The sequence below is a fragment of the Ursus americanus genome, chromosome 22 (genome assembly GCF_024610735.1).
Source record: "Ursus americanus isolate L20-20 chromosome 22, mUrsAme1.1.p, whole genome shotgun sequence".
In the NCBI taxonomy this organism is placed as follows: domain Eukaryota; kingdom Metazoa; phylum Chordata; class Mammalia; order Carnivora; family Ursidae; genus Ursus; species Ursus americanus.
This window is the reverse complement of record NC_142148.1, coordinates 41798488-41813570: the sequence shown is the minus strand read 5'-3', so window position 1 is coordinate 41813570 and position 15083 is coordinate 41798488. Positions and strand designations below refer to the sequence as shown.

Here is a 15083-nt window from a genome sequence, read left to right as displayed (position 1 = left end):
ATGATGACGTGTAACACCGGAAAAAGGAGGGGGCGCGGTGCGGAGGAAACTGAAGCTTGCCGGGAAAAGGTATCAGCGCGGGAAGGGGCGGGACGGAGGGAGAGTAGGACCGCCGGCGCTAGATTAGGGAGTTCGACAGGTCGAGAAGTGCTTACTTAAGTTGCTACCAGGTTTCCCCCTCTCGCTCGCTGTGTTGGATTCGCGTTCTCTGCGGGGACTGGCACTAGTGCACAGTTACTCTCTGCGTGTCCGTCCCTGTCATCCATGTACGAGAAGGTAGAGAGCTGTCATACTCAAGCATCCTAGGAGACTAACAAAACTCGTAACTGTATAGAGCACTACTTTCTACAACTATCACAGCCATTGTACACCTTTTTATAAGTGACAAAAATGAGCACGTTTATTAATCTGACCCAGAAATATAGCCTCTCTGTAGTACATAAAAATAAGAAAGCTATATAAATTTAATATTATGCTTAGAACATATCTAGACATCTAAGAATTACCATTAATTAGTTCAACTTAATATTGGTACAAAAGTTTAAATTACCTGCAGAACACCAATTAGTTTCAAGTCCATGTACTATGAAACATAATTACTCTTTATTTTTACATAATTACTCTTAATATTAAAAGTTTGTGGAATAATTATTCAGTTTTATTGAACAAATTTACAATTTTCAAGTTCCTAACACGTCAATGTTATTAAACTTATTAAACTTGAATAAATTTAGGAAGTTCACACTTAATTATTCTCTCAGGAAACTCAATTAAAATACATACACATTTGTATTACAGTTTACACCAAGAAAAGACAGCCGTGTTTTTTTAAAGCAAACATTAAAAGAATATCATTTGCCAAAGGCTTGCTTTAATTATTTGAACATGGATACTTTCAGTACTAGATATTTATGAGGAGGATATTTTAAATACAATCTTACACACTTAAAGTATTGGGAGGGTTTTTTTTAAAAAAGATTTTATTTATTTATTTATGCGGGGGTGGCGAGGAGCAGAGGGACAAGCAGACTCCACGCTGAATGCAGAGCCCCTAGTGGGGCTGGGTCCCAGAACCCTGAGATCATGACCTGGGCAGAAATCAGGAGTCGGTTGCTTAATCAACTGAGCCACCCAGGCACCCCTGAAGTACTGGAAGTTTAATTTCTTTATTTTCTGGGAAATTCAAGAATATTTGATTTATGTAAGTGTGTATTTATCTCAATAAGCCAATCAGAACAGAGCTCCTCTAAGAGATATAATAACCTAATTCATTAAAGCTCTCCAAACTTAGTAAACATTTCACACTCCACAAGATGTGAAGGCCTTTCTGGATTACAGCCATAAAGACAGACACACAGACATAGAGTATACAGCTTTGGTTCTACCACTTTAGTCACGGGTCAGAAGTGAATACAGAAACACAAAGACTCACTAGATCAGGTATCAAAGAGCTATTCTCCTTCCCAGTGGAAGCATGAAAATCTTGACTGATCTGAACTCATAAATAGACAAAAAAGGCAAACAAAAAAAGACCAACAGAGAATCTGTCTTCTCTTATCCAAAAGATAATATATCTATGTAAACGATTAATTAATGAGATCACCAAATGGTCAGAATATAAAACAAAAATTCCTAATTGTTGTTGCCATCAATGGTGAGAAACTTACCGGTTGTAAATGTATCAGAAGCAAAAAGAAAAATACAAAATCAGTAAAGAGAAGAAACCTGGAATAAGAGTCAGTACATTGTTGTATGATTGCCACTTGCATATTCACTGTTCACTCTGGAAGCCAAAAGCAAAACATGCCTGGGCTTAATTAAGCAGCCCATGAGGTGTTCTTCAGCAACATGATTACCCAGTTTTGTCAGGTGAACCTATTAGGATCTTCGTGAAGCCTTCACAATTGTTAAAGTGTCAGGGATGCTTGATGGCTCAGTCAGTTAAGTGTCTGCCTTCGGCTGGGCTCGGGTCATGATCCCAGGGTCCTGGGGTCGAGTCCCGACGTTGGGCTCCTTGCGCAGCAGGGAGCCTGCTTCTCCCTCTTCCTGCAGCTCCCCCAGCTTGTGCGCACGCTCTCTTTGACAAATAAATAAATAAAATCTTCAAAACTGATAAAGTTTCAAAAAGGTAAAATTCTGACCCTCATATAAATATAAAATGAGCATGTGTCAATGATTCTGCATAACTCATTCATTAATGAGGGAACAAATAAGGGTGTTCAGACTGGTTCAAGGAAGAATTTGATTTGTAGATTCATATTTCCTAACACACAAAATCCATTTTTGCATTTCTGTGGACAAGACTCATTTGCATTGTTATGGATAGGAAATGTTTGCATTACTATTGTTGCAGGATTTCTTTTCCCTCGGTGCACGTGGTTCTTGGTCATGTCATTTCTTCAAAGAATGAAGGGGTAGATCAGACAGAGTGGTGGGCAGCAGACCAAGGTTTACTGAGTGATAGTACAAAGCTCTCGAAGAAGTAGAAGCAGACCCAGAGAGTTGCCACCAGAGTTTAAGTCTAGGGGTTTTTATGGGCTTGTTGGCAGGTGTTTTAATCCGATTGACCCTCCATGCACCTGTCATCCAATCAGGTTTTTGTCATCTATCACATGGGAAAGGGTGGAGGGCTCCTTCCAGGATGGTGTAAAATCCTTTTAAGGGTAGTTTCTTCTTAGGGCAGATGGGGGACTTGTCCCTGCCTGCCTTTCTTCCAACTATCCTTCATCACTATCAGTATTCTGTAAATTAATTTCTATCTCTACAGAGTTGTGAAATAGCTTAGTCAAAAATAAAGGCACACACCCCTTACAATCAGATGACCCAAGGGAGTCCTTTAAAAAATGCCCAGCATTCCATGGAGGTTCACCCAGTAAACTCTTTTGACTATTTCAAAACCTTTCACAATTTTCATGACATAATATTCATCATCTATAATCTAATTTCTATATTTCTGGCTCATACTTATCTAACATGATATGTTCATATATTCAGCAACCTGCTGGATATCTCTGGGTATTCTTGGCACCTCAATCTCCATATGTCCTGTTAAGTTGATTGAACAAGAGGGCCATTAGACTGATGTGGCACTAAGGCCATGGCAGCCTACATAAGCAAACTAAAATGTAACTGTATAAATGCTTTGAGGTTATGAAATCAAAACACTAAGGACAGCCAATCGCAAAGTGCCAACTGGACAATCAAATAATTTCTTCTCTTTGCTTCCATACCTTCTCTATATAAGTGTTCCCCTGACTGCTGTTGGCAGAGGGCTCCTAACCACTGCCGGTTTGATGCTATTTGATTTAAACTGAGTTTTGTTCAAATAAGCTCTTATAATTTTAATGTGCCTCAGTTTATCTTTTAAACTGAATGCATTGTTCTCCTTGCCCCAAACCAACCTATCTCTTGACTTTCTATTTCACTTGGAGATGCCATTCTTCTCTCAGTTAGCCTAGTAACTAGGGAATTATTCTTGGTCCTTCCTTGTCTCTGATGTGGTTCAAGACACACTACCCCAAAATATGACATGTTGGCATGGTAAATATTTTAAGCTGAAAGATTTTGAGAGAGGGTAGGTGCAAGGAAGGGCCCACTGAGCTCTCCTGTCTCCCTTCAAACAGGTCATAAGACCTTCATGTGAGAGATGCCCTCCCTTTACCAGGAGGAGACATCTGTTACCTCTGCAGACAGAAGGGGGCAGTGTGAGCTGGACTAGCGCCATCTTGGATGAATCCACCATGACTACCTCTCTGTAATCTGAAGCCTTCTCCAGCACAGCTGCCCACCCCCCTTCTTTTTGTCTAACCACATCCTTAAGTACACCCTTGAGGCATAACATCCTTGATCTGCTCTGGAGATATGACTATGACACAACTATTCTCAAACATTTCCTCTGGGGGTGGTCTCCCAGGACAGACTCCCCTGCCTCTAGGGCTAAAAAAGCAGGTCTTATGAGAGGCGGGGTTGCAGAGATCTACTCATCTTGCAGCCGCCCAAGACACTAAAGTCCTTTTAGTAAGCCATCTTTTGTGAAGCTGGACTTATCAGGCTTTTCCTTTGGTTTTATGGCTCCTTCAGCCTTTGGAGGTAGTTTTGCATAAACCTCCTTTGGATGATGAGAGGAACAGAACAAACAGACCTTGCTAAGTTTCTTCCAGTTTACTACCCTTAGCTCATATCCTTTTCCTCACCACCTACCACTCTTCATCAAACCTAAGCATAAAAACAATCTTGTTTAACTGCTTGGTTGGGTCTTCATTAACTTATGAAGGCTCCCATGCCATGTAAAACATACTTAATAATCAATTTGTACGCTTTTCTCTTGTTCATATGTCTTTTGTTTCAGAGCCCCAGCCAAGAACCTAGAAGGGTAGAAGGAAAAGATACTTTTTTCTTCCCCTACATCTCTGACACCCCAACCCTGAAACTAATAATGAATCACTTGGTCCTGTTGATTTTTTTTATTTCTAATTATTTCTCAATTCCATCTATCTACTTAGTTCAAGTCCCCATTATCCTTCATTGACTTACTACAACAGCCCCCTCAAATGATCTCTTTCCCCAAATTTTGTCAAATCCAAATCTCACTTTGGTTGCCAGATAGATTTTTGAGAGTCACACATCTGCCCCAGACCTTCCTGTGTTTAAAACTCTACGTGGCATTCCCTCACTCACAGGATAAAGTAGATGCCTCATCTTACTGTACAAGGGCCTTCATGATCTACTTACCTCAATGCTACAGCACTGAACCAATTGTCTCTCCCAGCTTATGTGTACTGTGTCTCACCTCTTTGCCCTCGTGCATGCCCTCCTCACTGCTAAGAACAACCTGGTTTATGTGGGAACAAAGACAAAAGGAAAAAAATTAAAATTTCCTTACTGCTTAACAGCCCGTTGACAAGTCCTTGAAACAGGCAGAGTGACCTTCTTCTAGGAACTCAACTGCCTGGATGTTAATACTTTGCTAAGGGCAAAAGGCAATTTTAGCTTAACATTATCCCAACCTCCCAGATCCCTCAACGTAGAAAAATTCCTTTGGAAACTTCTTTATCGCTACCCCCAAGATCTATTTTAGCAATCATCCGCCAAGCATATGGCCCACTGATATACATCTGAAGGGTCTCACAACTAGGGTTTTACTAGACGGTAATAAGTGATCTTTTCTTAACAATACCTGACCTCCTCAGGGTCCTGGAAACCTTGGTTCCAAAATTCCTTAGAGACTTACACTATCCCCAACCCCCTCCCAACTGGAAAGCATATAATCAATTGCTCCTCACAAACCCAGGGCAGCTTTTTCTGCCCACGGGTCCTGTCCCCATGCTTTAATAAAACCACCTTTTGGGACCAAAGAGGTTTCAAGAATTCTTTCTTGACCCTTTGCTCTGAACCCCAACATTTCCACATCATCGGTTGCCTCCCTTCTTTTCTCACTTAACTCACATGTGTCCTTCAAGACTCAAAGAACCTTTCCTTATATTTTCCTTTCTTCTTATTGGTTAAAACAATACTGCTATGTGAAAGAAATAGAAAAGGAACCACAGAAGAGGGTAGAATGCCTGCATAGTGAGTTTGGAGAATCAGGGACAAACTGCCTAAAGAAGAGATTCTGACCTGAAAAGTTCATGCAAAGGAAGGTGATTCAGAAAGAGAGCCAGAGGCTGATGGCTGAGTCTGTCAGAAAAATGAAAATGAGGGGCACCTGCTGGCTCAGTTGGTAAAGCATCCACGTCTTGATCTTGGGGTCATGTTGGGTGTAGAGATTACTCAAAATAAAATATTTAAAAAAAAAGAAAAATGAAAACGGCTTAGTCAAGTTCTTGAGAATGGTTCTCTCAATATTAGCAAATGATATACTGGACATAAATGTGCATTTTCATTTTTATAATTCATAAAAATGATGTTAGTTTTGAAACCAAACTATTTCTTCTTTGATAATGACAAGCTCAGAAAATGCTTGCCCAAGAGATAGGAAGTAGAAAACAAGGTGGATTTACGTGTAAACACATAATCTTTGCAATCATTATCAAGAAAAACAATCTGAGAAAGGTGACATTTGGGGCCACTACCTTATTTTTTTCCTTCTCAAAGGAAGAGTCAATTACCTTGTGAGTGAGAAGAAAGACAAATCTTAAATCTTAAGGAAGGATAGATCCTTTTTCAGCCCACAGTTCCTGTAATGGAGTGTCATTGTTTATTGAACCAAAAAGCCAGCAATCTCTAGGCTATGGGAATGCCTCTGTTTGTTTTAATTTATACTTAAATTGTAAACAGCTTCATTGAGATATAACTGACACACAATAAGCTGCACATATTTACACTGTACGATATATTAAGTTTTGACGTCCATCACCACAATCAGGATAATGAACATTCATAATGTTTCCTTGTGCCCCTGGTATTTTCCATAGTTTTAAATAAATGGAATAATATGGTATGTACTCTTTTTTGTCTCATATCTTTCACTCAGCACAATTATTTCGAGATTAATCCATGGTGTTGTGTGTCTCAGTTATTCATTCCTCCCGAAGTGAATAAGGTTACATTTAAAATTCAATAACATTGACCTTTTAAAGAAAATTCAGTCTGAAGTTCAAGAATAAAGAGTATGTCTGGCTCTTCCTAAAGAATGTGGTGGTGGGGCAGTGTATCCTTGATCACCTGCTTGTGCCTGTTCAAAAAATAAACTGCCTAAGAGTGTTCCTCAGTAACAGATGCTGAAACACCTGTGATGTACGCAGTGAGTAAGTCTATGGGAGGCGCAAGGAAGAAGGAACACTTTCCTGTTCATTCCCATTTATTTTATTTCTTTATTTTTAAAGATTTTATTTATTTGAGAGAGAGAGCATGAAGGGGGTAGGGGCAGAGGGAGACAAAGGGGCAAGAGGACTCCCTGCTGAGCTGGGAGACGTATGGGCTCTATCCCAGGACCAGAGAACATGACCAAGCCAAAGTCAGCCACTTAACTGACTGAGCTATGGAGATGCCCCATGTTTATTCCCATTTATAACCACACATGCACACTTCTGCCCACCTCAATACAGAAGAGTTGGATAGGGACACGTGGGGGGCTCAGTGGGTTAAGTGGCTGCCTTCAGCTCAGGTTGTGATCCTGCGGTCTTGGGATGGAGCCCTATGTTGGGCTCCCAGCTCAGTGGGGAGTCTTCTTCTCCCTCTGCCCCTCCTTCCCCCGCTTGTGCTCTCTCTCTCTCTCAAATAAATAAAATATTTAAGAAAAAAGATTTGGATATATCTATGAGGCACGAATGGCTCCTAAAATTTCAGGACTACAATATTATAATAGGTAAACCACTTCACTGCTACCTCAGTTTCCCCAGTCTCTAAATTGGTTTAAGTATGAATGTTATCCATGTGCCCTACACCAGTGGTGACACCTTTTAAAAGGACAGCATTTAAAGCAATGAAAAATAACAACCAGAGCCGATAGTAACTATTGTACTAACAACTGTTTTGAAATCAGAAGGAAAAATAGTAAGAATTCCAGGACTCCTCAACTCATACATAAATAAGTTACTTCTGTATATTTTGAACTAAAAACACACTTTCCTATAGAAATACATGGCAATTGTAGTAAAGAGAGAACATATTCCGGGCATGTCACAGCCGGTCCTAAATAAGGCGGGGAGGGGTCGAGAACGCTAGTAAGAGGCAAGTGAAAGGTGGTTCACATACGGTGGAAACTCCCAGGTTTGCCTTGGCCGCCTTGTGCAGTAAGGGCCGCCAGAGTCCACCAGCGGGCCCACCGGCGCCCCAGAACTACAATTCCCAGAATGCCACGGTGCAGGCTCCGCAGCGATGCAGCCTCCGGCTCCGCGCACTTCAGGCTCGGCTACTGGCCGGCACTGGACTCTGCGCTCATGGCTTCCCCGAGCAAGGCAGTTATTGTTCCCGGGAATGGAGGCGGAGATGTGGCCACCCACGGCTGGTACGGCTGGGTAAAGAAGGGGCTGGAGCAGGTAAGAGACAGGAGTGGCTGCGCTGGGAAGTCGGCTTGGAGCCGGAGGGGCCGGAGGGGATGGAGGGCTCGGAGGACTGAAGTTTGAACGTGAGTTCACCAACCCTTTCCCACCTCCCCCACCAACACCCCCCCTTAAGCGAAGCCCAGTGTGTTTTTTCCTTCTCCCTGCTGCCCTGTCTCAAACTCTAGAGCTAGTGGTGGGAATTTTGGAAGGTAAAACTGCCTGGAAGACTTCTCTGAGGGCTCAGTCGCTAGAGTACAAGGCACCACCTCCTAGAGCCGCCTCGGTCTCCCTGCATCTGCTGCTGGTTCAGATTTGGGACTTCCCAGATAATTGTACATCTTGCTTCTCTGCTCCCTGCCTCCAATTTTTAAAAAATCAATATGTAATACTTAATATATAAAAAAGCTGTAACATATATGTAAATTATGAAGTATAATGTAATGAATACCCGAGGCTCCATCACGAAACTCAAATCTGCAACATTAATAATGCCTTCGGAGCCACATATACGTCCCCCCATCCCATTTCCCTACCATCCGGAAAATTTTTTCATTTGCCCCTTTTAAAAATGAACGTATTTTTGCAATAATGTGTGTATACTTTGAACAATATATTAATTTGGCTTCTTTATGAGCTTTATAGAAATGGTGACCAACTCTAGTTGTCTTGTGCATCTTGATATTTTTTTTTTAACCTCTTCCATAACCAGGCAATAGGATTGCTTCCTGGATTGCTATCCTCTAGAGCTCTAGAGTACGTTTCTAGAATGAAGTTCCAGGGTTGTGGCTGAAAACCAAGGCCAGAGCTACAAACCAAAAAGATCAGGGCTGAAAGCTGTTTAAGGGGGTGGGATCTCCAACTTTCTGTACCGCGTTTCTGTACCATACTTTACCTACTCCCTGGCACACAGTCTATTTGACTACAGGTCAGTTTGTCTAGAATGTATTCATTCATGATGCCCCTGTAGGTATATGCCTACAGCAATAAACAGAGATGTACAAATGCGGATTTGGGTCTCTGTATATAGAGACCTACAGAGCTGGATAGATACAGAACTACAGATAGATGGAGTTTATCAGGAGGGATTGTCTGTTCCTATATAATCCTATGGCACTTAACCCACTTCATTTCATAATATAAGCAAATACTGAATTGATAAAGATCATATCAGGTGTCTCATTTCTTATTAGCAAAGTATTAGTTGTAATTAAGCTCTTTATTATAGCTTTTTTTTCCCCTCATATCATAGATACCTGGTTTCCAGTGTTTGGCTAAAAACATGCCTGACCCAAGTAAGTTTTAAACATGTTTTTAAGTAGCTTCATCTTGTTGGGTTTTGATCTCACCATTTTCCTTGTAGAGAACAGGAATATCATAGTAGAGAAGCCAAAGGGAATATATACCTAAGCATGAATGATGGCAAGTAGTTTGGGGAAAAGGGTGTAAATCAAAAAACATTCTAGAAAATTCTAGTAAGGATCAAGAAACACACCTGGGCTTGGTAAAATTTAATTTTCAACTTGGCAAGCAACTCGATTTTCCCTTCTAGAAGTCAACAGATATTTTCAGGCAAAATTTATGGGTGTTTCAGTGAGACAGAGATATGATAAAACTTTACAGCACCTATAGGAGATTGGAATATTTCAAAATGTAACATTGCCGCTTTTGTTCTGACTGTGCCTATGACTTGTGTCAGGAATTTCTTCTTTGGAAAGAAAGAATATATATGCATATGAATTTGAGAGTGTTGTCTAGAGTTTTTTTCTTAAGTTTGAAAGTTTATATTAAAGCTTCAGAGTTATATTTTTATTATTTCCTCGATATTTTCTTACAAGAACATGGTGAAAGATGAAAGCAAAACCAGATAAATAGATAGGTAGGTAGGTAGATAGATAGACAGATAGACCAAAACTGTGGATTTGAGTCTTTCAAACAGCAACACATAAATCATTGGCTCTATTAAAACAGCCCCATCTCCTATTTGGTCCTGCAGTTCTTAAATTGTGCTGAGTAGTCATCGGTTAGAACGGTGGGACAGCATTAGACTATAAGACTGTCCCTATGAAATGACACTCTTTCTTTACCCTGAACCTTAGTTACAGCTCGCGAGAGCATCTGGCTGCCCTTCATGGAGACGGAGCTGCACTGTGATGAGAAGACTGTCATCATAGGCCACAGTTCTGGGGCCATTGCAGCCATGAGGTGCGATCCTTGCTGAATTCTCCCCCCATGTGGGCTCCAGCTGGTTTACAGACCTCATTGCAGTTTCTTGAACATGTCAAGTATGCACCTGCCTTAGGCCTGCGCTTGCCACTGTTCTACCTGGAATACTCTGTTCCTAGATACTTGAATGGCTTTCTCTTCTTTAAGTCTCTACGCTTATGTCTCTTTCCACTAAGGCCTTCTCTAATCACTTCAAATGAAACAGCAACTTCACCCCATTGGCTCCTCTCCCCTTTGTAACTTAGTATCCCCCTTTTTATCTATAGCACTTTTCACCACCTGGTGTCCTGTTTATTTCTTGTCTGTCTCCGGCCAGTAGAAATGTAAGCTTTGTGAGGGTGGGACTTTGTTCACTCTGACACTGAAACCTCAGTGCCTGTAAGAATGTCTGGAATATGGTAGGTGCTCAGTAAATATTTGTTGGAGGATGGAGGCTGTTACCCCACCCTGCAACCCTCCCACTCCTTAGGATTCATGGCGCTTCCCTGATGCTTTCGGTTAGAATATCATGTCTCTCCCTTTGGGCTTATAAGGCCTAGAGGATAGGACTTAGCTGGCTGAGTAAGCATAATAGGATTGTTTTTTTTTCCATATGTGCTAGGCTGAATGACAAAAGAATAGTTTTTGTGTAGCCCTTTGTCCCAAGCAGTTGCTTAGGATGTCATATGAATTGCATGTCAGAGAACCTTGCCAGATTCCATAATCTCTGGTGTCACACCATTCGAAGTTATGAGATAATGCTTCCCAATGTGGAGCTGCAGAATTTCTGTACAGTCCTAGTATTTATAAGCTGCTAGGGGTTGTCTAGAAAACGAAGAAATCCCTTTATGCTGTACCAGCTCAAGGCCAGCTGAATTTTTCTCAGGCCACTGGCTACTAAAGTTATGTCTTCTTTTAAAGATCCCTGAAACTTAGTGCAGGACTGTCTGCAACCTTCTAAAAATTAACTTCTCAAGTTAAGGTAGGCAAGGAGAAAATAAATGCCAAAACTATGGGGTACAAGGTTGTAGGGGAACAGGATATTGGTACAGTCACGGAGGACCACCCCTCAGATTACTTACTAATCACGAAGGGGACAATTATGTCTTTACAATGGATATCTGATATCTATCACCTTAAGTAATCACACTTAATCTCACCAATAAAGGGACACTGGCATTGTGTGTCTCTGATGTGATGGAGTGGGAAGGACACATTGCTGATGTAGCATTCTTGCCAAAAATGTTTAACCTCTGTCTAATCACGAGGAAAATAGCCAAATTCAGTTTAGGGGATGATGTACAAGACAACTGGCTTGAACTCTGAGAAAATGTCAATGTCATTTAAAACAAAAATTTTAAAAGTGACTAGAGAGTTATGAAAACCAAATGCAGTGCATGATCTTCAAGCTAGGATTGAAAAGCAGTTGTAAAGAACGTTTTTGGTACAACTGGGGAAAAATGAATACAGATAGTATTACCGTCTCTGTTAAATGTACTAGCTGTGATAATGGCACTGTGGCTGTGTAAGAGACTACCTTGTTCTTAGGGGATACGTGTTGACATGTTTAGGTGTGAGATGTGGTAAAATGAATGAATCTAGGTGCTTGTTGTTCTTTCAACTTTTCTGTAGGTTTGAAATTTTTCAAAACAAATGGTTGGGCAAAAAGTTTAGGCTGAAAACAAAATACTAACCCTTAATCTTTCCTGGCATAGAGGCCCTGGAAGCTATTACCACTCCACAACTTTCCCTAGCCTAGTCTTTACTGAGTGAGGGAACTTCCTGCAAGTAGTTAGCTGAGTGTCTGCTTGCCAGGCACTGTACTAGGCACCAGAGTCACAAAGATCAAGAAGACTCACACGTGCCCTTAAGGAGCTGAAGGTTTATTGGGGAAGATAGATATAATATGACACAGTTACTACAGTGCAATGCGGAGTGTGTGGCAAAAGAGGTACACTTCCACATGGTGTAGAATCTCTTAATATATGGTTCACCGATCACTGGCATTTGTCATCTGGGTTGGGGGAGGTGTCAATTCTTAAAACGCAGATTCCTCGGCCTCGCACCAGCCCTTTGAATCAGATGCTGTGGGACTGAATCTACAGGTTAACCCACAAAGCAATGCCGATGCATACTGAAGGTAGGTTAATAGGCACATCAAAGAATGAGTACACTTTTTATGTTTTTTTGGAAAGGATTACCAAAGAGGTTTGGACTGTCTTGAAAAATGAGTAGAAACTCATCAGGTGGCCGAGGGTAAGCCATTAACCGCTGGGCTTGTAGTTCTGTAGTTTCCTTTCTATTTTTCATATTAAACCCAACAGCTGACAGCGCCTGCTTTCTGTAAGCTAAATCAAATGAGTTTTCAGGTGTTTGGGTTTTTTTTGTTTTTTTTTTTTTTTACTTTTTGGCAGTCAGATTTAACATTAAGTATTCGCTGACATTTCTCTTTCTCCAGGTATGCAGAAACACACCGAGTATATGCTGTTGTGTTAGTGTCTGCGTATACCTCTGACTTGGGGGATGAAAATGAGCGGGCCAGTGGTAAGTGTGAAGGTAGAACTCAACGCAGAAAAGCCCTTCCTTTAGTCACAGGGATGCTTGTTCAGGCTTAACAGCACTGGCTTTTGGATCGGCTAAAAAAACCTCTAGTAGCATATGGGAACATTTACTGCCCTTCTTTAGATACAAATTAGGTCCTTTGAGAGGCGATGGACCCCTTCCTAATGCATTGAACCCGGATTTTATCTGAGCCATGCACTTCCCCTTCCCAAGTGGCTATGGTATGAAGCTCTACAGATCTGAACACTAAAGGACTTTTTTTTTTTTTTTAAGATTTTATTTATTTATTGGACAGAGATAGAGACAGCCAGTGAGAGAGGGAACACAAGCAGGGGGAGTGGGAGAGAAAGAAGCAGGCTCATAGCAGAAGAGCCTGATATGGGGCTCGATCCCATAACACCGGGATCACGCCCCGAGCTGAAGGCAGATGCCAGCAGACGCTTAACCGCTGTGCCACCCAGGCGCCCCTGAACACTAAAGGACTTCTAACTTACACTTAGGCTCTGATTCTTTGTGTCTCTGCTATGGTCTTCACTAGATATTTTATGATGGCTAGAATGGAAATTACCCATGGGTGGTAATAGGTTATGTATATATTTTTTCCCATAGGATACTTCAGCCGTCCCTGGCAGTGGGAGAAGATCAAAGCCAACTGCCCTCAGATTGTGCAGTTTGGCTCCACTGATGATCCTTTCCTTCCCTGGAAGGAACAACAAGAAGTGGCTGATAGGTTGGAAGCCAAATTGTACAAATTCGCTGACCGTGGCCACTTTCAGAACACGGAGTTTCATGAACTGATTAGTGTGGTAAAGTCTATGCTGAAAGTACCAGCATAGACAGGATGATTTCTGCTGTTTTGCATTGCGGTGTAGGGGTAGAGCAATTATCAGGTTATTAATAGATAAAAATCATCTGTGATCAGATGATTAGTGGACACATAAAACAGATCAAATTAAGTTCTGAAAAAAAACACAAGTTCAGTGTTCAAACTAACTTACAAACAGCATTTCCATTTTCCATAGGATCTGTATCTCGAAAACTGCTATGAACTAAAGCACTATTTTTCCCATTTGATTCGGGACTACCTTTATCTGTCCAGAATGAGTAAGCAGAAATGGAATCCATGTTTCCTGATTCCCAGTCCAGATTAAAATTAAGTAGTTTTGTGTATGTTGTAGGAGTAGTGCTCCTCCTTGAAATGAACCTTTTGTTATTTTGGGGGAAAAGAAAACATGACTAAAGGTCCAGAGTGCTGGCTTAGATCTCAAACCACCCCACTATTTTGAGCTAGCCCAGGACATCAAACCCAGACCAGGGCCTCCATCTTTGACACCCTGCCCTGATCCTTCATGTTGAGGGAGAATGATCCATATGGATCGAAGAGTCAGGAGTCGGCCAGGTCAGACAGGGACCATAAGCCCAGCCTGGACATACACATGAGCATAGCCAACCAGATCTGTGCTAGACCAGAGTGGTGGGGATTAGGGCAACATGGGGAACTCCTGCCCTGTCTAAATTGTTGCCATGTGGAAAGGGGACAGGGTGTTGCCAGTTTTCTGATTTTTTGAGGAAAAAAACTTCATGCAGTGGTTTTTATATTTAGGGACTACATATGTTTGTATACACAGTTCATATGTACATATACATATGGATGATGTAAGTTGGCAATGACAGTGTAAATAAAAAATTTACAAACACTGCAAGACACACAAAGTCCAAGACACCCATTTGTGACCTCTGCCATTAGGATTAACTTAGCCAGGTGCTCTAAGTGATTCTCTGTGAAGCTGAGAAATGAACATAATGCCAAAGGATGCGATCATGGCAACAATTTGGATTTTGTAACAAAATCTTAAGTATTTTTTAAAAGAATCTTTCCATACTTCAAATTTTGTTCTGTAAAGAGTTCTACCTTTTCACTTCTACAGTCCTTTGGCTCTGTTTTAAGCCTCATTCCATGATTTTTTTTTTTTCTGATCACATTTCCTCAAAAAAATGCTTACTTCCCAACCTTTTTTGGCTATTATGATCCCTAAGTATTGCCTCAGACAACTTCCGGTGACTTCGTACTTGATGTTGCAGAACCTGATGTTTGCTGCAAAGATGTGAATTCCCTCACTGTTTATGTCTAAAGGAGATTCAAAGCCATCATTTTAACCTGAAAAGTCTTGGTTTCTACATGTGCTCAAAGAAAAAAGTTAAAGACTCTCCACTTCTAGTGGCAATTATCTTTGGAGAATGGGAATTTTAGATATGGTGTGGTGGGAGTCTCCTATTTATTTTGTACACCTGGGTATAATTTGAGTTTGTTATCATGAACATGTATTACTTTTA

General features: G+C 41.1%; 1 protein-coding gene across 1 annotated transcript; it reads left to right on the top strand.

The window, feature by feature from the left end:
- Positions 1–7822: 7822 nt before the first annotated feature.
- RBBP9 (RB binding protein 9, serine hydrolase) lies at positions 7823–14722 on the top strand. Its single transcript, XM_045809731.2, has 5 exons — positions 7823–7979; positions 9235–9277; positions 10082–10187; positions 12646–12731; positions 13359–14722. Exons 1-5 carry the CDS (start codon positions 7881–7883, stop codon positions 13583–13585), a joined length of 561 nt encoding a protein of 186 aa, XP_045665687.2. The 5' UTR covers positions 7823–7880; the 3' UTR covers positions 13586–14722.
- The last annotated feature ends 361 nt before the right edge of the window (positions 14723–15083 follow it).

Excerpts from the sequence above, each read along its gene's own strand:
- RBBP9 (XM_045809731.2), top strand. The coding sequence starts at position 7,881 with ATGGCTTCCCCGAGCAAGGCAGTTATTGTTCCCGGGAATGGAGGCGGA. Across the intron at positions 10,188-12,645 it reads GGGGCCATTGCAGCCATGAG|GTATGCAGAAACACACCGAG; the intron begins GTGCGATCCTTG and ends CTCTTTCTCCAG. Across the intron at positions 12,732-13,358 it reads TGAAAATGAGCGGGCCAGTG|GATACTTCAGCCGTCCCTGG; the intron begins GTAAGTGTGAAG and ends TTTTTCCCATAG.